Raw genomic sequence first — 25,374 nt, forward strand, 5'->3', positions numbered from 1 at the left:
CTTCTAGGATCTCATGTTCTCCCAGTTCCCCTCATATAGCACCTCACTGGCCACTGCTCGTCTTTTCTGGCTCCTCCCTCTGCTTCCTGACCTCCTAGCATTGTCTTTACATCATGATCTCGGTGTTTATCAACTTCTCCCCCCATTATTAGTCCTCTAATTGGGCTTGTTCAGATTTTTTCTCCTAATTGCCTCCATCTCCAAAAAATTTTAATACCACAGGTCCATAACATCTAGCCATCGTTAGTTCCTGTCCCCACCCCCGACCAACTTCTGAATCCAATCCAGCAGCAAGTCCTGTCCGCTATTCCTTCAAACTACATTATCAGTCAGACCTCTCTGCTACCCTCCTCCTACCAAGTTGCTGCAAGAGCCTCAAGGCCTCTCAGCCTTTCACTTCTACTCTTGTCCCCTTTCCTCAAAGTCGAACGCCCACAGTTACTACAGTAATCTTTTCGAAAGAAAAACTGTATCACTACTTTGCTCAAAACTCCCAAATGAATCTAGACATAGAATATACTACATTACACGTACAACAAAACCCCAACTCTTTATTGGGCCCTACAAGGTCCTAGGAGATCTGGCCCCCGTCTACCTCACAGATCTGATTTGTCTCGTACAACTTTCCCCATCTGTTAGGATCTTCTAGCTATACTAGCCTTCTCATAATCCCCTAAATACTTTGAGGTCACACCAGCCTCAGGGTCTTAGCCTGGCTGATCCCTAAGCCTGGAATGTACTTCACCTAGACCTCCCCTTGGCTCACTCTCTCTTGACACTCCCATCTAGAACCGAGGAATATCACTTCTCTGCAGAGTTCTTCCTTGACTGCATTACTTAAAAAGCCCTCACCCTACCTGGTCAATGACTATGTGCTACCCTGCTTTACTTTTATCCTATCACTTATCTGTTCCAGTAGTCTTATGAGCATATACACACCTGCAAATTTGTTTACTATCTGTCTCCCTAAAAGAGGATTAACTTCCGGAGGGCAGAATATTTAATTTGCTCAATGCTTTATGCCCAAAACCCAGAATAATGCCTGTCTCACAGCAAGAACTAAATACACATTTGATGACACAATGAATGGAATCAAGTGTCTGATTTTTATCACCTGCAATTAGTAAAATCATTGACGATAAAGTATCCTTACAACAAATATCCCAATATATTTGAAGTAATTTGAGTCTGTCTTTACCTTCTGTCACAAAGTAAGACATACTAAAACACAAACTGCTCCATCTTTAAAATAAAGCTCTGCAGTAAAAAAGAAGACATAGTATACTGTAATTTCAAGCCACTCAACAAAGCATGTCGAACAATCAGTTATGCACATAACTTAATCGATCAAGCATTTAGTTTTATGATAAATTCAGCCTCCAGTACTTAATATAGTGCAGGTTCCATTAGAAACTAGAGTCATTACTTTTTGGACATTCTTAAAAACCACTCAAAGTATCGGGACATAGTCTTAAAACATATATCCACTAACTTAAAACTAGGCCTCCCCTTTTTCCAATTATACACCCAAAAGCTTCCAATTGCACATCTAAAAGAGAATGCAGTCTAATGTCATGGTCAAATTCATGCAACCAAGCATGCTCATTAAAAACAGATGAGACAAATTTAGACAACTACCAAAGCAGATCAATCTTCAACTATCTCACACTGCAATCTGGGGCATGCTTACCTTTGCTAAGGTCACAGGCTCTGGATCAGTGGGAATGCAGCTAGTACACAGAAACCTATCATTATTCATTGTAGCAGTAGAGCTGTAGCACTATCATTAAAAGTCTGTCATAAAATGTTTCGTACTGGTCAAAACATGGAAAATAATGACGTTAGAATTCTATATTCTTACAACATACAATTCAGAAACCAAACAAATGCGTAAGCAAATTCAAAAGGTAGGGTCTCTCTTGGGCCTTAATTACTCACCCTCCCAATTCCTCTTTTCCTAGTCCCCCCCATCCCCTTCCCAAAAGTTTAAGACGTCGTTTTCGACGTCAGTCAAATTTGTCAGTCAAATTCTTCACAGGAAATAAATTCTACGAAGGATTTGAAAACATTTAGTGGCATGCCTGTAAGGAGTGCCAGCTAGCAATTCTGTCCACAAGCCTGTCTTAGCTTAAATTCATTTTTTATTAGCCAACAATATCTTTTCAATCCATAAACCAACACAATTATCCATGAAGAAAATCAATGCTGGCATTAAATGATGTAATAAGGTATAATTCCAATTACAACTCTTATACGCAGTACTTTTTGAACAAAGTACTCCCTGAATTGAAAATTTTTAAAAAATGTTCAACTTTTAAAAATGTCAGTAGAGTGCTTCCCTGTTTCTTTAAGCACAGTCAACTCTACCAGTTCTTAAGAAAGCCCTTTACTTGATCATACTAGCCATTTGTAACTGCCATTCAATTTCCCTCCATTTTCTTGCCTGTACCTTAAAAGGTTGTCCACTGTTTCTCTACTTCTTATCTACCCACTCTCTTAGACCATTTTTTTTTAATTGAGGTTAAAATACATAAAAGTTACCATCTTCACCATTTTTAAGCACACAGTTCAATAGTACTAAGTATTCACGTTGTTGTACAACCATCACCACCATCCGACTTCAGAACTCTTCCTCTCAGAAAACTGAAACTCTGTGCCCACTGACCAGTAACTCCCCACTCCCCTCTCCCCAGCTCCTGGCAACCACCATTCTGCTTTCTGTCTCTATATCTTGACTACTCTAGGCATCTCAGATAAATGGAATCATACAGCATTTGTCCTTTTGTGACAGGTTTATTTCACTCAGCAGAATGTCCTCAAGGTTCACCCATGTTGTAACACATGCCAGAATTTCTTTCCTTTTAAGGCTGAAAAATATCCCATCGTATGTATATGCCACATTTTCCTTATCCATTTACCCACTGATGCACATTCAGCTTGCTTCCACTTAAATCTGTTTTAACACTTATTTTGTGTGTATATGTGATTCAATTCCTCCTATCAATGTTTAAATTGATTCTTGAAGGTTAATGACTTTCTTCTGGCCCAGTCTCATGGGTTTGTCCCGATACATCCTTTTTCTCCATATCAGAACTACTAGCCACTTTTCATGTCTTCTCTACCCACCACTAAGGAAGTGAGGGAGAAGAAATTTATCAAGATTCAAATAATGTAAAGAGACATGAAAGACACGAGACGTGTTCCTATCACAGAGATGTGAAAAAGAACATTCTTCATGAGGGCTTTCAGCAGATACTCTGCAATATGGAGACTATGCCCTCAACTATGCAACCATCCATTACGTCCTGAAAACTCTTCTCTCTAGACTTTCTGATTTACCTCCCATGTTTCTGATAGCTATTACTTGCTTCATTAGCTAATTCTCAGCTTTTGCCTTATCAGCAGTATTCCCAGGGAGCTATTCTCTTTCCTTCTCTTACTAAACTCTCAAGTCATCTGACTTTACCTATAATACCTTTATGTGAGTTATTAAAACTCTTTGTTGTTAATTTTGTCTGAGAACATAGCCCTTAAGCAGCCATAAACTCCTAGTGATAAACACCTGTTTTATACTTTCTTTTTACCTGATGATAAGGAAAAGAAATGATGATGGAAGTAAAAACTTAATTCAATGCAACTGACACTTACTGTTTCACTTTGTCAGACTGATCTAGACTCTTAATTTTTTTTAAGCCAGTAACTTAAGTAAGCAGTTGATTTTAAATACTCTAAATCAAAAGTATGTAAATGGTCCACCATTTTCAACAACCTGGAAGAATTCACACTGATAGAAAAAGAAACAGAAACACAAGACCTGCCAAATGTTAGAAGAATGCTCATTTAGGATGTCTTATTGAAGAGCATCTTAACCAGATGAGAAAGCTAGAGAACAAGCTTTATATGTGCTCAGGACGCGATTTTAATAGAGTAACCATCCACAGAGTGAAAGTATTTAAGTATGATACATACACATACACTATGGGGTTAACCCTATTTTTTATCATTCATTCTCTCTGAGCCACATATTTATATATGTAATAAAACATATATACATATATATGATCCAGAATTACAAAAATGTTTAGAGTTTTCAGAAATAAATCATGTCCATATTCAAATGGAAATAGGTTATTGAATATCTCTGAAAATTTTATTTTCAATGCACTTGTAACCTGCATTATTTCTATTATAATTGCTTCCAAACCGCTAAGTAATAATCGATGGAATAGCAAAAAAGACCCAAGTAAACACGGACTTGTTTGGGGGGGAAAAAAAAAAGTTTTTTTGTACAACTGTCCATCTTTGAAGAAGAGAATACTATTGTCAACAAACAAGTCCCTTATCTAAAAGAGCAGGAATAAAATTTTGTTCCACTTAAAGTAGAATTTAATGTAGTGAATCTCCTGTAATAATATACATTTTAACATACAGAACTATAACTAGAGTCCATCCTACCCACCCACTTCCCAAACCAAGGAATGGTAAAGCCAAATTTAACACAAATCTACATGGAATCGATTCCCAACTGCTGGGGAAAATGAAGAAAGAACATTAAGATGTTTAAGAAAGGCTACTGTTTTCTAAATAGTCCATCATATTGAAAAGTGGACAGCCCTCATTTTTACCTTCTGCAGAAGGTTCTGTTACTGTACTCCAAACTTGAGGTATCCCTTGAGTCTGTGAACATAGCAGAGGAGAAATGTAGAATAACTCAGGTGCATAGAAAACCATAATAAGGCAAATTTACAAACAATTTTAGAATAGTACTTCCTTAAATTATAAGAACATTTTCATCATATGATGAATTACATACTGGAAAATTTGTTATCTGAGAAACAAGTGAGGCTCACAACATATCTATTTCATGAGTTCCCAAAGAATAGAAACTGTCAATTTTTAGAACCCAAAGTACAGAGAGATACGATAGGCAATTGCTCTCTGCATCCTATTCTGAGAGATGGTCTCTATTTCAGAATAAAACCAAAACAACTGTAAAAGACACAGCCATCTCAAAGTGAAGTATCTTCCACAGATTAAACAGACATAATTAATCCTAACAAATCAGTACACACAATGACCCTAAATCTCCAAAAGTCAAGTATTCTGAAGTAAAAAAGGAAAAGGGTCAACAACAAAAGAGAAATAAGAAGAAGAAAATGAAAATTATAAACACCAAAACAGCCCCAATAAACAGATATGAAATAAAGGGAGACTGAAATGCTGACATACAATGATGAATAAATAAGATCAGAAACCTATTATGAGTGCTCAGAACTCATGTAATTTTACAATGAAAAGAAAGCTATTTAATGAATTTTAAAAGGGCATATATTATGCATAGTATAGAAATCAATTCTGATTATTAATATAGAACAGTGCTTTGCAAATTGATCAAGTAATGTTCATGCTACTCCTCTAACAAAATCGCATGTTAAGCACTTAAAATAAGCCGGTTGACAGTAATAAATGAGCAATACATTTGTGTGACCTGTTCTCTACATACAACTTGGACTACAAAAGACTTTTGTTAGTTAGAACTAACGTTAGAAATAATGACATTTGTCATTCTGAAATTAGACTCCACCTCAAGAACAGGCCTTCTCTTGTATAAACTGCTTCCTGTAGACAATGAAAACCCAGAACCTCTACAGACGGCTAACAACAGCTTCTCCTGGAGCCAAAAGTATCATACAAAAGTTGAAAAGTGTTAAGAACCTGAGTTAATAAGACAGCACACGCATATTAAGAGGCATATTAAGAGCGCTGTGTTTTTGAAATGTGCTATATTAACTACAAATATCTTGAAAGCAATTGATCCAGCAGAGTGCCTCCCGGTGAAGAGATTACAAGAGATGAAGGGTAATGTACCTTAATGCAACTAACTCCTCGAGCCTTACTTGCCCTCTGCAGACAGACCAACATGTTCTTATTCTATTATCCCACAATGCCTACTACATATCTCTGTGCTACATCATATCACATCCTTTAACTGCTTATTAACAGATTTTTCTCCAATAATAGACTCTAGGCAGGTGGAAGACAGAAAAAATATTCTTCATCTGTGTATCTTCAGTAACTAGAACAATGTCTTGCTCATAATAAATATTTACTAAAATAGGTACACTGCATGAGTCAGTTAAATGATTCTCCTCAAGTCCAATGGGTCTAAAATCACAAGGAGGAAAAAAATAAAATGGAATTCATTCTGAACAAAGGGGGAAAGTTGATTCAAGTCTTCCTGTAAAACATTTGTCAGAATTCATGATTTTTTCATTCTTCCCACTAAAATCCACACTATATTAAACTCAAAGCTAGTCTTCCTAAGTGAATTCATTTTCCTTAACTATTCTACATTATAAGGCTTTCTACAATGGGAAGCTGTTAAAATAGTTCCTCATACTTAGTGTGATGATGAATAAAATGCTAAAATACACTACCACCTGCCACAGATACAGTAAATATTGCCAACCACCGATTTCTACAATAACATCTTTTTTGCTACTGAGACCAGACACAGAGCAAGCTTCTTTAATAAGTGCTATAGGCAACCACCACCAAATGGTAAGCACTGGTTCATGAGTGGAATCTTACCACTCCTGGAACAGCTCATCAAGTTTAAACATCAAGGCTCACCAGTCTGTTCTCCCTCTGACCCTATTTTCTACTATTCCCCAACCCAGACACCTCTTCCATCTGTATCAGTCTCCACGTCCCCACATCTATCTTACAAAAACAGTGGTAACAAGGGATGGTCATTTAGCACTCGCTATGTGCCAGGCACTGTTCTAAGCACTTTAGGTGGACAAATTCATCTCATCCTCAACAATTTGATGTGGTACACAATTTTTATCTCCATTTAGCAGATGACAAAGATACAGAATGGTTAACCATTACATGTAATAGCAAAACACAAATATTAAAACAGGGGTTTATTCTTATCTCACATACACTAAAAATTATTATATTTATGATTTGTAAACTGTGCTTATTTGAGGGATTTAGAATTTAAGCCTGGAATTACACATATCTACTTACTCATTTTAATGTGCTAATCTGTATATTCCTCTTTATCATTTCTAAGAACATTTTATGTCTTTCAAAATCCTGCTGAAGAGTCATCTCCCTAATGAAGACTTCCTCATGACAAATCCGTCCATTTGCTAAAACTCTCATAATAATAACACTTACCTGCTACTTAATCACACCTTCTTCAGTTGTTACTTAACATTTCATCTGTGCACATGGGACAGTACTGTAAGCCCCTTGAGGAGAAAGGTCTTATCTTATACTTGTGTTCTACCAAAGTGACTGCCATGCCGACTGTAAGTTTACAAATAAATGTTGTGTTAACGGATGCCACAAAGATAATGATACCTCATCACGTGCAAGGTCTACGTCTACGGTTACCCTTCTGATAATGCTAAACATGCACAGATACTTCTTTTTCATCCCAATCTCATTGTAACCAATAGCATACACCTAAAAAAAACTGAAAGATTTTTATCAACATGTAGAGATCCACTTGTACTTCACACCCAGAAGAATATTCTTATGAATATTAAGGATCTACATATAAAGGAAATATCTATAATTCTCCTTACTTTTAGAACTTTAACATTCAATGTCAGGATTTTTTTTTTCCTTTACTTATCCTTTAATGTGACATTCACATTTTTGCTTTCTTAAACAGAAAATACTCTTGGTCATTTCTCTTCAGGTGGAATTTATATACAACTGAAAACAACCATTACTTGTATGCCTACATCTCTCTTCTCTCAGGCAATTTCAGTTCTTTAAATTTCTAATCCAAAAAAAAAAAAAAAATTAAACCTTCTGAAAAATTTCCAAATGTCTATTCAATTTGTAAAGCCCCAAATTACACAGTGATCTTAGGTAAGATAAGACCCGTGCTGAACAGGATGGAAAGATTACCTCATGGTTGTCACATGTCATAATAAATATTTAGCCCAATGAGTTACCATTTTTAAAAACAGTGTATTACTTAATCAGTTTTTTATCCATTATGGTGCCTCAAACTTAAACATAAACCAATAACTTCCTCTCTCCATTTTCCTTCACTAGGTATCTAGCCACTCTTTAAATGCATTCCTAATTCTAACAACGTATCCAGTTTATCAGAATCTATCTGAAATCTAATACTAGTTTCTAAAATGGCTTTCATGTGCACTGGACTACTGCCATGTGCAGACTGATCAAGCATTCTCCACACAAACACAAAAAGTATATTCAGGTGACACTGAAATTTCTCTCTGTGAGACCAGGATCGATTTCTGCATCACACAATTTTACTTTTCCCCAGTTAACAACGCCATAAAGGTCTTAGGTCCACTTCACCCTCCAGAGAATGCTCATAAAAAGAAGGGCTGGGGTTTAAATCTGTAGAGCGTGAAAGCCCCCACACTTCCTGTGGCATGCCACTTCCACAGCCAGCGAGTTCCAGGTACCTGAAGAAAGAGCCATGAGGGGCCACCATTAACGGTCCACCTCCTCACCCCCCTCCAGAACTCCTTGTCAATCCTCTGAACCTATCACAAGCACCACCTTCTGTATATAATCCTACCAGAGAGCTCATTTCTCCTCCAGTGACCTATCTCCATGTCCTACACTTATTTCTATTATTGTACACATCACCATGTACTGCAATTATTTGTCTGTCTTTCCTACTCAGCGATTACTCCTTCTTGCCCAGAGATATGTTTAATTCATCACTAATACCTGGGATCCAGGGCTTACTTAGTACACCACAGATACCACCTGTTCTGCCGCATGTGCTTCTGTGCCACGAATTAGCTTACATGCAACTGGTCAACAAGGATCATGTCAATAAAATGTAACAGTCACACCATTTCAAGTGTGAATGAATCAGCATTTTATACCGCAAAGTAACAGCAAATGGGTACAAAGTGTACAGAATGCCAAACAGCAGGCTACGGACATGCTGTCTGCTGCACTCCTTCCTCTCGGCCCAAATGGGCCACCGCCTGTCTCAGCAGGGCTTCTGGCTCAGGTCTCCTTTGTCTACACAATTTAGCAACCTCAGCCTTATCTAACACCTCCATCCGTGAAGTCATCTTGACCTACTTGTTTAAGGTAAAGGCACACACCCACTACCATATTAACTGATCTGGAATTTGACACATCTTTTCAATTTGTGCTAGTATTTTTATTAGTACTGTTAGTGCTTTGGTTATAAAGCTGCATAAATTTTGAGCAGCCTGCTGCAACCCCGTTTTTCACATAAACTTTTGTAATTTTTAAGTTCCTAATTTTACAAAACAGAAGTTTTTCAAGAACGCGTATATTTTATTGCAACAGAAATGCATATACCCGAAAGTATTGGATGAACTGAAATACTAAATAGCCAATGCTCATCAGGTACGATTCATGCATCTGACCAATATTTACTGAATATCAAAGTAAACAGGGCACCGCTCTAGGCAATGGAGACATGTATGCCCATATGTTTGCCAGCATCCGCAGGCATGCACGCACACTAGTGTGTGTTTGTAACGTTCTACCGAACAACCTTGAATTACATACTATTGCTGAAGGTACATTCTAATGTCTATAGCAGCAGTTTCCAAACCTTTTCAAAAGAATTACTCTTTGTTTCCTAACAAAAATCTTAGATAGAAACAAAACACACCAGATAAAAGCAGAATCCTGCACATTCCGCACGTCCTGGCCTTAAGATGTCTTCACGATACCAGAGTCTTTTCAGGCTATAATTTAAAAACCAATGATCTTGGGGTGCCTGGGTGGCTCAGTCAGTTAAACATCCGACTTTTGATTTTGGCTCAGGTCATGGATCTCATGGTTCCTGAGTTCCAGCCCCGCGTCAGGCTCTGCACTGACAGTGGGGAGCCTGCTTGGGATTCTCTGTCTCTCTCGCTGCACGCCCCCCCCCCCCCTTTCAGAATAAACATCCAACCATCCATCCATCCATAAATAAATGCTGCTGATCTAGCAACGATGCCCTGCCTTTACATGACTCCTTTAATAAATGTCTCACATGCACTGAGAAAATCAATTAGGTGATTATAAAGCTTCTAATGAAGGTTTATTTTATCTGAGATTCATTTCTCTATTTCCTCCCATGCAGCTGTAAGACTCCTCCTCCCATGTGCTACTTCCTTAGGAGGTGATGTGAGAGACTGGGGTTTGGAGAAAAATAATACAGTACGTAAATTTAGGCTGTTTGGTGACTTAGATGGAAATCTCAGCATCATAATGGTAAAAATTTTAGGGGGTGGAAATTAAGGCGAAAGCCCAGGGAGAAAGAGATTTAAGAGGCTACTCAACTTGGAAAGGCCTTAAGCCAAAGCAAAACAAAACAAAACATTTTTATAGATCACAAAAGATCTCACCAAACTCCCTATGGTCAAAAACCAAAACATGGTTTGAGGACAGAGTCCCCAAGGATTTGGGATACATTAATAAAGAAAATAAACAAAGAACCCCTGCTCTCTGCAGTTTGCATTCTCAGAGGCAGGAGAGAGAAAGGACACCAACATAACGAGTAAGTCAATTATATAATACCCTAGAAGATGATACTCGATATGGGGGAAGGAAATGTGAAGCTGACTACAAGATAAGCGTGCCAAAACCAAGGGTAGAAGGGGGTGAGGGGTGTGATCATCCATCTTAAACAGAGTGCTGAGGGTGGGCCTCCCTGAGGGTCCGCGAGCAAGGACAGGCGCAGTCCTGCAGTGGAGGACCAGCGTGAGAGAGACAGACGGGCGGGACACAACAGGGAGGAGGAGAGGCGGCAGGGGAGGGCAGGTCATGTAGAGAGGTCTTTGTAGAGATTTTGGCCTTTACTCTGAGCTGCCACAGGACAAAGCAAACCTGACTTATATTTTAAGCAGATTACTCTGTTGAGCTGAGTACAGAATGCAGCACAGCACAAGCACACGCACAGGGACACAGGGCAGATGCTGCAACTACCCCAGCAAGGGACGGGGCTGAACCACGTGGGAGCATGCCAGGTGATAACAAGGTACCACACCTTTTTTCCTTCATTCAAACGGAGTTAAGTGGGTTCCACTCAACTTATTCTTATCCAAAATCTAAAACATACTAGTAGCAACAGACTCTATAAGGGACCTCTAACTCCTTCAGTAATGCGTATGTACTGCAGAGACAGTTCACACAGGGGCAGACCTTGTTGTACCTCACTTCTACTTGTTGCACGTCACCGACATCACACAGATCTTGCCTTTCGCGAACTGAAGGCCTGCGGCAGCCCTGCATCGAGCAAGTCTATCAGCACCACTTTTCCAACAGCATTTGCTCACTTCCTGTCTCTGTGTCACATTTTAGTAACTCTCACACTCTTTCAAACTTTTTCATTATTGTATTTGTTATGGTGATCTGTGATTAGTGATCTTAATGTCATTCCTGTCACTGTTTTAGGGTGGCACAAACAGCACCCATATAAGATGGCAAACTTAACTGATAAATATGTGTGTTCTGACTGTTCCATCAACTGGCTGTTCCCCACCCCCTTTCTCCCTATTCCCTGAGACACAACAATACTGAAATCAGGCCAATTAATACTATAATATATTATAATATAATATATATTACATATTATATATTATATTATATATATTATATAAATATATAAAATGTATATTATATAAATATATAAAATATAAAATATAAAATATAATATATTATATATAATATATAATGTAATATAAATTATATAATATATATAATATAATATAATATAATATAATATAATATAATATAATATAATATAATATGGCCTACAAGTGTTCAAGTGAAAGAAAGAATCACATCTCACTTTAAATCAAAAGCTAGAAGGGCGCCTGGGTGGCTCAGTTGGTTGAGCGTCCGACTTCAGCTCAGGTCATGATATCTCACAATTCTTGAGTTCGAGCCCCGTGTTGGGCTCTGTGCTGACAGCTCAGAGCCTGCTTTGGATTCTATGTCTTCCCCTCTCTCTCTCTCTGCACCTCCCCCACTCATGTCTGTCTGTCTGTCTCTCTCAAAGATGAACACTAAAAAAAATTTTTTAACAAAAAAATTCATCTGTCTAGAAATGATTAAACCTAGAGAAGAAGGCATGTGAAAAGCTGAGACAGGCTGAAAGCTAGGTCTCTTGTGCCTGTTAGCCAAGTTGTCAACAGAAAGGAAAGTTCTTGAAGGAAATTGAAAGTGCTACTCCTGTGTACACGCAATAAGAAAGTGAAACAGTCTTATTGGTATGGAGAAAGTTTTAGTGTCTAGATATAGAATCAAATCAGCCACGATGTTCCCTTAAGCCAAAGCCTAATCCAGGGCAAGACCCTGACCCTCTTCAATTCTGTGAAGCCTGAAAGAGGTGAGGAAGTTGCAGATTTCTAGTTAGAAGCTGGCAGAGACTGGTTCACGAGATTTCTCCACAGCGTGAAAGCGCAAGGTGAAGCAGCAAGGGCTACAGCAGAAGCTGAAGCAAGCTATCCAGGAGGTAAGTAACCAAGGTGGCCACACTAAACAACAAATATTCAATACACACAAAATAGCCTTAGACTATGAGATGCCATCCAGGACTTTCACAGCTAGAGGAGGGAAATCAGTGCCTGGCTTCACAGCTTCCAAGAAAAGGCTGACTCTTTTGCTAGGCGCTAATGAGGCTGGTGACTTTAAGAGGAAGGCAATGTTCGTTTACCATTATGAAAATCCTAGGGCCCTGAAGAATTATGCTAAATTCACTCTGCCTGTGCTCCATAAATGGAACCACAAAGCCTGGATGACAGCACATCCGTTTACAACACAGTTTACGGAATATTTTAAGCCCACTGTTGAGACCTGCTGCTCAGAAAATAAAGATTCCTTTCAAAATATTACCACTCACTGACAATGCACCTGGTCACCCAAGAGTTCTGATGGAGATGTACAACAAGATTAATGTTGTTTTCATGCCTGCTAACACAACATCCATTCTACGGCCCATGAATCAAGGAATAATTTCCACTTTCAAGTCTTACCAGTTAACAAACACATTTCATTAGGCTATACTGCCAAAAGGATTCCTCTGATGGATCTGGGAAGTAAATTAAAACCTTCTGGAAAGGATTCATGACTCTAAGTGCCATTAGGAACATTCGTGATTCATGGGAAGAGGGGCAACTATCAACATTAACTGGAGTTTGGAAGAAGTGGATTCCAACCATCCTGGAGGACTTTCAGGGGTTCAGGACTTCAGTGGAGGAAGTAACTACGGATGTGGTGGAAACAGCAAGAATAGAATTAGAAAGGGAGCCTGAAGACGGGACTGAATTGCTTCAATCTCATGACAAAACTTGAACAGATGAGGAGTTGCTTATGAATGAGCAAGGAAAGTATTTTCCTGAGATGGAATCTACTCCCAGTGAAGATGCTGTGGGCGCTGGTAAAACGACAACAAAGGATTTAGAATATGACATCAATCTAGTTGATAAAGCTGGGGCAGGGTTTGCAGTTAGGAAAAAAGTGCCACTGTGGGTAAAATGCTATCAAACAGCACTGCATGTTACTGAGAAACTGCTCAGGAAAGGAAGAGTCGGTGGGCGTGGCTAACTTCACTGCGGTCCTGTTTTAAGAACTTGCCACAGCCAACTCCATTTCCAGCAAGCGCTCTGGCCGGTCAGCAGCCACCCTCAGTGAGGCAAGTCCTCCACCAGCAAAAATATGAGACCTTGCTGAAAGCTCACATGGCGGTTGGCATGTTTTGGCAATAAAGCATTTTTTAATTAAGGGATGTACATCTTTTTTGACATAATGTTATCTATGGCACGCTTCACAGAATACAGTATAGCGTAAACGTAACTTTTATATGCGCTGGGAAACCAAAAAACCATGTGACTTGCTTTACTGCAATATACGCTTTAGAGTGGTGGTCTGGAACCAAGGCATATCTGTACACAGATTAAGTTTTACGGAGCTTCCCACCATTCTAGCACTTTCCCCTCATTACACTGATATTCTTTCATTTCTAGTACTACCCAAGTTCTGACTACTTAAAATTGGTATGGGGAAGGGAAATGGAGAGACAGATTTTTAAAGCATGCTATAAACCTTCTCATATATTAATACAAACACCAAGCACTAATGGGGTAGCATTCTGTATTTTCCCATTTCCAAATGTTACCAGAGCCAGTCTAGTGAACTTTATTATGTCTTTATCCTCTTATGTGGCAGTCTGTCCCAACTTCCTCCTCCTTTCATTTCACCATTCAAAGGTGCAGAGAAAAATATACACAACACCAATGCTTGACTGATAAAAGAATAGAAACATAAAAACATTTGGAAAAAGACGTTTTGGTTGACTCTGTTACTCAAAAATAAAATAATAATAATAATAATAATAAGCTTTTTCTTTTCTAGTATTAGGGATCAAGGTGAGATTTCAGGTCATACACTTTTCCTGCCCCAATTAGTTACTGTCCATGAGACAGCCTGAGGATCTAAGGGCAGAAAAATGATAAAATATAAATTATAGAACTTTATCATGCAACTATTAGAAGACTTCATAAAGAACTTATTTAAGGAAAAGCTTAAACATTCTGTGCCTTCTGAAGACCTCAGAAAACTGTATGTGATAATTAAAAACACAACTTTGGGATCCATATTTATTTGATAAACCTTTTATAATAATGTCACTTAACAGCTGAAGCAATACACCACAACTTTAAGCTCTCAGACATGCATTACCTTACTTATTCTAGTACAAGGTATCAAATTATCTGGCAACAGGCTGACCCATAATGAATCCTAAGAAAGATAAAAATCATTTTTCAAAATCAAAAGTGGAAAAATTATTTACGAAAATATAAGTATCCTCACAGAAAATGGTAGTTTGATTTTTTTCATAAAATCATATGCAATTAGTGAGTTGACAATGGCTACGCAGGGCAAAGGGCAGGTGAGGGATTCAGTTCACTAAAAAGTCTTACCTTCTGATGTTTTCCACTGTTTCCATAAATCCTCAACAGTTATATGCTTATCTTCTCTGTGCAGATGGCTGTGTTTATTAGTAGCATCTTTATATTTCATATCTTCTCTGATAAACTATAAAAGAAAAAACACTAAATTAAGTAAATTTAAATGCACTATTCTAGTCTCTAAACTGAGAAAAGTTCAAAATCCAGTAGGTGGCAATTTTCAGATAATAACTGGTATATTTTTGGTATTTTGTATTCACATTATTCTTATATGCTTATAAAATTTATTTAACAAAATATCTTCTACTAATCATAACAACAACAAAAATTTAGGGGCACCTGGGCAGATCAGTTGGTTAAACGTCTGACTTGATTTTCACTCATTTCATAATCTCACAGTTCATGGGTTCGAGCCCCATGTGAGGCTCTATGCTAAGAATGAGAAGCCTGCTTGGGATTGTCTCTTCTTCTCTCTCTCTCAAAATAAATAAATAAGCCTTTAAAAGACAAAGTACTTATTTAATGCTCATTATTTACCAGCTACTATTCTACATTACATACCATGTCTATATATCTACACACACACACACACACACACACACACACACACACACACACAGTCTTTTAACTTTATTGACAGTTCTGTATTATGTATCCCCATTTTATAGATAAGAAAACTGAGACCCAAGGAAGTAAAATAATTTGCCCAAGGTTGAAAAAAATCACAAGCAGCAGAGCTAAGATTTCAACCCAAGAGGTTTCTAATGCTCAAAAACATAGCATACTGCCTCAACATTATACATTTTTACCAAATACTTACTGACAGGGTGTTTCAAAACACAATGAGTACTCATCTCAACTACTGCCTCATATTTCTGTGTTCTCCTACCTTTGAAGCTATCATTTATAATTGAAAGGCATTTGACCATAGTGGTCAGAACTAAAGTATTTTATAAAACTAAAGTAGATCCTCCATTATCTTACTTTAAAATATATATGGAAAGAGGCACCTGGGTGGCTCGCTTGAGCATCTCACCCTTGATTTTTGGCTCATTATCTCATGGTTCATAGGATCAAGCCCTGTGTCGGGCTCTGGGCTGACAGCGTGGAGCCTGCTTGGGATTCTCTCTCTCCCCCTCTCTCTGCCCCTCCCCCAAATAAACAAAAAATGTGAAAAGAATTTTGTTAAAGAATAAATAAAATATAGAGAGTGCACTAAAATTTTCTTTGCTAAAAGCAACCTGCTCTATATTACTTCATTACATAAAATCCTTCAGATGTTCCCCACTGTCTCCCAAATAAAAAGCAAACTACTTTTTTTTTATGGCTTTTTTTTTATGGCTTATATACCATTTCCCAATCCTATTCCTGACAATCTTTTAGGCCTGATCCCTTGACATTTTCCCCATATAAGCTCATTACTCTAATTATATGAAACAAATAGTTTTCTGTATTATTATGCTTTTTCTATCTCATTTCTGATTTTTCTTGTTTTGGTATTATTTTATTTGGTATCTTTATCAATGTTTCTAATTTCAAAAATAAAAGATCATATAAAAGATTATTTCAGAAATCCATAATGCAGAAAGTGAAAATCCCCTAGAACTCCCAACCCCCAAGACCTCTTTTTCTGACCTTTATATGCTGACAATGAACATCATCTTCAGACAAAGGTCAAATTTTACTTTTGTATTGTTTTCTACTGAAACTAAAAAAAATAAATTTTTTTAAAATGTTATTTATTTATTTTTGGAAGAGAGAAAGAGACAGAGCATGAGCAGGGGAGGGGCAGAGAGAGAGGAAGACACAGAATCTGAAGCAGGCTCCAGGCTCTGAGCTGTCAGCACAGAGCCTGACGCGGGGCTCAAACCCACGAACCGTGAGATCATGACCTGAGCTGAAGTCAAATACTCAACCGACTAAGCCACCCAGGCGCCCCTAAAAAAAATAAATTAAAAATAAATTTTTAATAGCTGTGTAATACTGAAAAATCATTTCACTTTTCTGAACTTTAATAACCTCAGTTATAAAATGAAGAAATAACATTTTAGGATCAACACTACTACTCAACATGTGGTCGTGGGACTGAGGTCAGGCAGCAAACTGATACTCATCTACAGTATGTATAGAAATGGAGAGAAGCCATTTAGAAACGTATAGAAATGGAGAGAAGCCATTTAGAAACCTTTATAGCAATTATACACTTTCGAAAGCTCTGACCCAAGCATGTGATAAATGTATTTATCGTGTAGGCCCTACCTGTAATGAATTGGAAATGAAAACTCTGGTCCTTCACCATAGATAACTAGAAAGGCAGGTATCTAGGTCTATTACTTATGTCTTTTTGCTGTTCTAAAGACAGTGCCTCACCCTTGTTTTCTAAATACCATTTTTACAAGTGATTTTTAAAGAGGCCTGCCTCATTGCTACAACTCTTGCCTAGTTCTATTTCATATTTTCTCTTTTCCTGTTTCTGCCCCTTCCTCTTTGCTCTTCCAGATACCTTCAAAATCTAGTAGGTATACCTGGAAAAATCAATGCCACTGAGATGTTCAGAAACCGCCCCTAGTGTGGAAAAGGTTCAAGAGCTAGAGAGAAATTCTATATTGAAAAGCATGATGATGAAAAAAGCAGGGAGGAAGCCTGCCTTGGAAATAGTCCAGCCACTTGGAACAAATGGCAACTGTTTCATATTTGTGATACATGAAAAATAAAAAAAGAAAACCAATGTCCTAGGAAATTCTTTACACTACATGAACACAACATAAAAATAGAGTTCTGTGGGTTCAGGATCAATATATTTTGGAAAATAGAGCTAATTTCCATATATGGACTAGATGAGACATTCTAGCTACTGAACTATTTTAGAAAGCCTAGGATGTGTATAGACATCTGCCAAATTACGTGTTTAACAAAATAAAAGAATTGGGGTGCCTGGGTCGCTCAAGTGGTTGAGCATCCAACTCTTCATTTCAGTTCAGGTGACGATCTCACAGTTTGTGGGATTGAGCCCCACACTGGACTCTGTGCTGACAGGCGGAACCTGCTTGGAATTCTCTCTCCCTCTCTCTCTGCCCCTTGCCCTGCTTGTTCTCTCTCAAAAATAAACAAACATTTAAAAATAAATAAATAAAAGAATTTAGGTATCAAAGAAGGGCAGTTAAAAAAAAAAAGCTCATGAAGATTATCTATATAGTTCACTTAATGTAAAAGAACTATGGCTCCTACAAAAGGTGGGTCAAAACTATATAAATGCACAGAATTATATTTTCCCTGGAGTATATGCTTCTGTTTTAAAAACACGACCCCAAAATAATACAGTTCATAACAAACCACGTAGAAGTGTAGTCTGTATCTCCTATATCTTCAACATTTTTATCACAATGTGACTAGAAAGCAGTAGAATCACTTTATGTTGAAATTAAGTTGGAAAATTTTTAACTCAACCAAACATACTAGAACTCATCAGCTGCCATTAAATTCTCTTCCCAATATCCTATAGACCATTCTGACCGTTCAGACTTTTCTTTAACTTCATAAAGAAGTGCAAATTGTAGAAATGAGGCAGGCTAACAGAAGAAATTTTAAAAGCAGTCACCAATAATTGAAAATGCATGAGAAAACGAAAAACACTTCTTATTTGTTGAAATCTGTGAATTAAGAAATCAGAAAATAGATTCAAATTCTATGAGGTAAATCTTCAAACAATGTACTGCAAATTACATTAGAGTTCCTGGCTAAACATATCCAATTATGCACCTAATTAAACCTACTACAGGAAAGCCTGAATTGACAATACAAATACAGAAGTACTCAAATAAATGACTACTGAATATTCTTTTCAAAAACATTCACCCAGATGAATCTTTTAAATATATTCTTCTAATACCATTATGGAATTTACAGATCCAGTTTCAGGAAGTTAACTTTTAGATGATAAGTTGATTTCAGTTCCCTGTATCTCTAATATACACATTACTTTGTATTTTGTATTTATATTTTACATTTGTGATGCTATGCATTTTTTGTTTTTATTATGTTTGCATTTATATTTGTGCTGTTATTTTTATAGTAGTGCTTAATAAAGTCTGACACATAATAGTGCACTCATATCTGGGGCCCTTTTCAGCCTATACCTCTTCCCCTACCGACATCAGTGTAGCTCATCCTTCACTCAACCTATCACCCACTGCCACAGCCATGTGACTAAGGGATGGACACTTGACCCAGAAGAAAACAATCCAGAGCATGACCAGGATGAAAGGATTCTATTTCACAAGAAACTGCAATTCCGACCATAAAAGGCTAGGTCACTTGGTGATGGTTCTGGATCTTTAAGGTGATAAGGAAACTGGTGTCGAAGGTATCACTCTATGAACAGTCAAGACGAACCACATACAGAAGTCAAAACGCCAAGAGAGAAAGAAACGAAAGAGAGCACAGCAAGAAAGAAATGGCACCAGGAACTGGCTGGTGACTTCCAGTTCAGCTCCTGAGGAGGCCTGGGCTACACAATTCTTGTCCTGATTTCCATGACATAACAATGACACATAAGTGTTTCCCCTTTTATTTTTAAATATATGATTTTAAGATCTCAATATTCATGGAGAGGTGATTTATCATCACAGTTAAGCACTCAGACTCTGAGTGTAACAGACTATATTCGAAACCTGACTCCACTACTTACATTCTTTTCAGCCTCGTATTTCTCTTCTGTATAGCGAGGAAAATAAAATTACCTAACGCAAATGGTTATGAAGAAAATTCATTTAAAAATGCATACCTAGCACACAGGAGCGTCAGAAAATAAAAGTAATTTGAGTCGTTTTTATATATCAATGTTATTATTGCTGTTGAAGTTTAAAGCCTGAATAACTTACTTTCACCTTGAGTAGTCTGGTAGGTTTAATATACACTTTGGAAAATAATAGCCATTGAAGAAGCTAGGATTTCCTAATATTCTTAAGACAACCATTTCAGACCTCTGAAACAAAATACATACATAACACAGAGATGAAGAGGAAAACCACAGCCTTTTCATTGACAATGTAAGCAGAGATCTTCCCAAGGAAATCTGTCATCAACAGTGTCCAAGGTCTGATACGTGAGTCAGTTAAAGTAAATGGGTTCCAGGGCACCTGGGTGACCTAGCTGATTAAATATCCACCTCTTAATTTTGGCTTAGGTCTCGATCTCGCAGTTCATGAGTCTGAGTCCCTATCCAGCTCTGTCTGCATTGACAGTATGGCTCTTCCTTCCCCCCCCCCCAAATATATATAAACTTAAAGAAAAAAGAATACTAAAATAGCTTAGTATAATGTCTAACGGGAAAGAATGCATACCAGAAAGGATCACTGTTATTCTCACCCATAAAGACGAAAAAGCTAAGGCTAAGGGAGGGGTGGCAATTCATTCCATTTCATACAGTTATTTAGGAAACCTAATACCAACATAAATTTTAAAGAATTCCAAAGTTTAAGTCCTTCAGCACTATTCACACCACCATCCTAACCTGGATGTTCTGAAAAACATCTGATTCCCAAACTCTTAGAAATAATACCATGTTAATAAAGCATGAATTGTCCATATTCTTCATCCCAAAAGTGAACACAGTGGTTGAGAGCGCAGACTCAATCTTCAGACCAATACATACTAGTGTAGTTGTATCTCAAAGTTACTATTTGCCGTATGACTTTAGTAAGTTACTTCCCTCTCTGTGCTTCAGTTTTCTCGTCAGCAAAATGGTGACAAGAGTCATGTATCAAAAGGTTATGAGGTTTAAGTGGCTTATTTCATATGAAGTGTAAAGAATAGTGCTTGGTATATAGTAAACACTCAACAACTCAGCTATTTCATGTAAATCATTTTTAAGACAATGAGTTAAATCTTTGCCTTGGTTTGCATCATTTCTTGAAATGCTAGAAGATGACTCTGAGGCACTATAAAACACCACTGATAATCACTGGTCTAAGAATTAAATCTACGGAGCAGCAATATCAAATCCTGCTTGATACTTACCATACAGAATGCTGTAACAATGCAGGGACACGGGCTAGTGCTAAGATAGTTCTGTGTTAATAACTCTGATCTTCTCATCTAAGACAAATGATGACACCTACACAGAACCTAAGAGAACACAGGCAACTGGCACGTGTTTTCATGGAATTACAAATGAAAGAAGGTAAATCACTTAATATCTGAGAAAAAATTCTTCAGATCCTACATTCAATTTTTTTTCAAACATTAAAAATCTATACTAATGAAAATTTCAAGCTGATTTGGACGGTTTCCACATCTTAACTTTATACTTTGTCCAGCTGCCACAGTACCATTTCAGCCCTTAATCCCACTCCCTAAGTTTCCAACATCAAAAACCCATCAGTCAATCTTTAGTTTACCCACAATAAATGCACCAACGACCTCCTTAGGATTCTGTTCTCAGAACAGCTCAGAGTTCAACTGGCCTCACAATGACTTTGAACACCATTTAAACTAGACCACAGCCTTTTATGCGCTAGCTGGAGAACTTACCCAGTATTTATGACACTAATTCAACTGAATGATCGGATGAGAGATGACAGACGACAGAGTCAAACAACTAATTTACAAAGACTTGTAAAACACAATGTATTTATGAGCTGAAGTTTGTTTTACAGGAACCAATACATCACCTATATAATGACTACTCTTCGAGATTATTATTGATTATAATCCAAAAATCTCTAACAAAACTACCTATGATTCCATCAGTCTATTCAATAGTAAATAAATAAATAAGGTCCTATACTGTCATGAACATCAAGACACCAAAGTACAGTGATTCCTGGAGACTATAAATAAAGTATGCCTTGTGACTGCCCTAAATTAATTCCTAAAGAGAACTTCCAGAATTTTCAGGATAATGCACAGAATCAGGCAGAGACCAGCAGCCTCCTGAGGTGAAGAGGTGGAGGTGGGAGCTTGGGGAGAACTAGGGAGAGGAGGGGTTACAGGACTCGGTACAGAGAAGAGTGGACTGCACAGAGAGGGAAGCGTGGATTATCTAAAAGAGAGAGAGAGAGAGAGAGAGAGAGAGAGAGAGAGAGAGAGACAGAGAAAGAAAAAGGCTGCCTGGAGTCTTTACTGACTACTGATCAGCCTGTGAGTACAAGAAAGCCATAGCAAGCTAAGGAAAGAAGACACACAAAAAATTTAGAGGAAACAATCCCTGAAGATTACATATAGCAGATTACATATAGTGCTTGTTCCAATAAGACAGAGTGAAAAATCTCATAATTTGTGGGAAAGGTTTTGTCTCAGTACTGTGGAACATGAACCCCAGACTAAATTCTACATGGACTCTGCCCTCAAAACAGCTTATAAATACAAGGCAAGGGGATTAAAGTGCTCCCACGTGACCTAACCCTGTCCTAGAATAAAGCTTAAGAACACTTCTATGGACACAAGATACTCAGTACCTAACAAGGTAAAATCTACAGTGTCTGGCATCCAATGAAAAACTACCTCGTATGCTAAGATACAGAAAAATAGAACCCAAAACTAGGAGAAAATTCAATCAAAGCCAATTCAAAAATGGCAAAGATGAGAGAATTAGTAAACAAAGATATTAAAGTAGTTATTACAGCTATATTCTATATATTCAAGAAGCTAAAGTAAATTCTGAGTGTGTTACTGAAGACATGTTAAGGTCAAAGCGTTTCTTTTAAAGACCCAAATCAAAATTCTAAACATTAAAACTACAATGACCGAGATGAAAAATACACTGAATGAGATTAATAATAAACATGACAGACTAAAATATCAGCAAACCTAAATACAATAAGCATGAGAAACTATCCAAATCAGAGAGCGAGCAGTGTTGCAATTTCATACAGCCTAACATAAGTGTAATTGGAGTCCATAAGGAGCCAAGAGGGAGTGACAAAAAAGTATACTTCAAGAAATAATGGCCAAAATTTTTCCAAATTTTATTAAAACTATAAACCCACAGATCCCAGAAGATCAATATACTTCAAGACAAGAAACATAAAGAAAACTACACCAATACACATCATAATCTAATAGCTTGAAGTCAGGGATAAAGAGAGTAATCTAAAAGCAACTTGGGAGGGGGGAGAGGGGATGAAAACACAATAGGAACAGAGGAACAGAGATAAGGAGGACAGAATTGTCAGAGAACATAATCCAGAGACCACTTAGGAAGCACATTTAAAGTGTGAAAGAAAAAACTGCTAACCTAGGATTCTTACCCAGCAAAATATGAAAGATGAAGGCAAAATAAAAACCTTTTCGGACAAACAGTAAGGGTTTATCACAGGAAGTCCTGTACTGCTGGAACAGTTCTTAAAAGCCGTATAAGCAGAAGGAAAATAAGACCAGACGGAAATCGGAGCATAGTTAGAACAGTTTTGGAGGAGTAACAGAGGCAAAAGCTTAAGTGACTTCAAGAATGAGATGAGAAAACTAGTACAGAAATCCTTTTGAGGGAACTTGTTGGAAAAAAAGAAGAAAGGAATTGGGCAATCACCAAAGGGAGAACTAAGAGTTGGAAGTTTTCATACTGCTGCGTTTATGAGGTGCAAGACAATGGCAGGTTTGAGTCAGATGGGAAAGATCAGTAGGAAACGGTACATTGCTAAAGCACTGTCCTCAAGTTGTCCACAGGAGACGGGAGATGAGATGAAGTGCTTGGATGGAAAAATTCGCTTTTGCAAGGAGCACAAACAGTGAATGAATCGACAGTAACAGGAGAGAACATACAGTTTACAGCCACACAGGAAGGTGGATGAGCCTCCCAGTAGCCTTACATGGCCTCTGCCAAGGAGAGAGGAAAGAATCCTCCTACCCCAATCCTTAGATCTCTGGTTAGTTACCACACAGTTGGGAAAAGTATAGGAAATAAACTAGCAGCGGGAAAGAAAAGGAAAATTATGACCAATCACACTTCATAGATTTTATAGCAACACAAAGATTTCTCTTCCCTATCTTCTACACAAGAAAGTAACAGTTTCAAAATTTGAGAATCAAAATGGTACAACTGTATCAAAACTGGATACATGGGTATATACATTTGTCAAAATTCATGAAACTGTAGAGCTAAAATTTCTGCACTGAATTGAATGTAAGATATACCTCAAATATTTAAACCATCAAGAATTTCAAGAAATTCATTATCTTTCATAGGCACAATTTTATTCATTAAAAAGATATTACTTTTTAATGCATTGCTCATCTCTCATGATTGTTAACCCAACCTTTAAGAGATGACATTAATTTGCCATATATTATACTTTTTCATGTCTTTTTATCATTGTTTGGTTTTTCAGGGTTGAAGAGTTTAAAATACTTCCATCAGTGAGACTCAGGGTTGTAACTATAACCTGTTTCTTTGTGTTTTTTGGTTGTTTTATTTTGTCATAATTGAGATTTTATTGGCTGTTCTGAGCATCAGTACACAGACACTTCAATGTGTATACAGCTCTTCACATACGTACCAAAACCCTAAAAAATCATGTACTTATGATTCTTTTCTAAGCAGCTATTCTGGTGACTTTCCAGCTTAAAATCTGGAGGCAAACTTTCCTTCAACAGGTATTAAGTACCAATATCTTCATATATTATACAATGTTACACAGTTACGGCCCACTAATTCACTGTATCATATACACCACACACTCAAATTTTCATCCGTCAGGGCACACTAACAAAGTTACTAGGAAAACTGGAGTACAATAACCAAAGATGTTACAGAGTGTACAAAATTAGGACAGGGAGAGCCAAGATTTCAAGGAGTGGTTTTCTTGAAGAAACAATTCTACCAAAAGCAACACAGGAACAGAAATCATTTAAAATGTTCAAGATAGAGGCGCCTGGGTGGCTCGGTCGGTTAAGCATCCGACTTCGGCTCAGGTCACGATCTCACTGTCCGTGAGTTCGAGCCCCGCGTCGGGCTCTGTGCTGACAGCTCAGAGCCTGGAGCCTGTTTCAGATTCTGTGTCTCCCTCTCTTTCTGCCCCTCCCCTGTTCATGCTCTCTCTCTCTCTCAAAAATAAACGTTAAAAAAAAATTTTTTAAAAATTAAATAAATAAATAAAATGTTCAAGATATATTAAATGCATGACTGACATCAAGTTACCATTTAATATGCTTTGTGTTATAAGATATAAAACTACCCCTACATATGGAATATCAGGCTGACACCCAAGATGATCAAAGCCTCCCACACTCAATATCCCACCATTTTCTGGCTGTACCAAAAAATAAACAACCAGGAAATGATTTTGCTTCTTTTAAAAAGCAATTACACATAAAAAAAAGGGGGGGGGGGATAAGGTGGGACTCTCTCCTTAAAACTGTTTGTAGAACTATTAAAAAACCTGCATTTACAAAATAGTTCCTCTGGACTGTGTAAGAAGGGAGG

The 25,374-nt window shown here is 37.5% G+C and overlaps 1 protein-coding gene across 3 annotated transcripts in view; it reads right to left on the bottom strand.

Moving 5' to 3' along the window:
• STIM2 (stromal interaction molecule 2) overlaps positions 1-25,374 on the bottom strand; it is a 150,710-nt gene that overhangs the window by 46,253 nt on the left and 79,083 nt on the right. For all 3 annotated transcript variants that reach the window (XM_040486239.1, XM_040486248.1, XM_040486256.1), the window contains exon 3: positions 14,967-15,081. In XM_040486239.1, the coding sequence (XP_040342173.1) occupies positions 14,967-15,081 (115 nt within the window). The remainder of the gene's footprint in view (positions 1-14,966; positions 15,082-25,374) is intronic.

Source organism: Herpailurus yagouaroundi, unplaced genomic scaffold, assembly GCF_014898765.1.
Source record: "Herpailurus yagouaroundi ecotype Mexico unplaced genomic scaffold, PumYag 28, whole genome shotgun sequence".
NCBI classification, from domain to species: domain Eukaryota; kingdom Metazoa; phylum Chordata; class Mammalia; order Carnivora; family Felidae; genus Herpailurus; species Herpailurus yagouaroundi.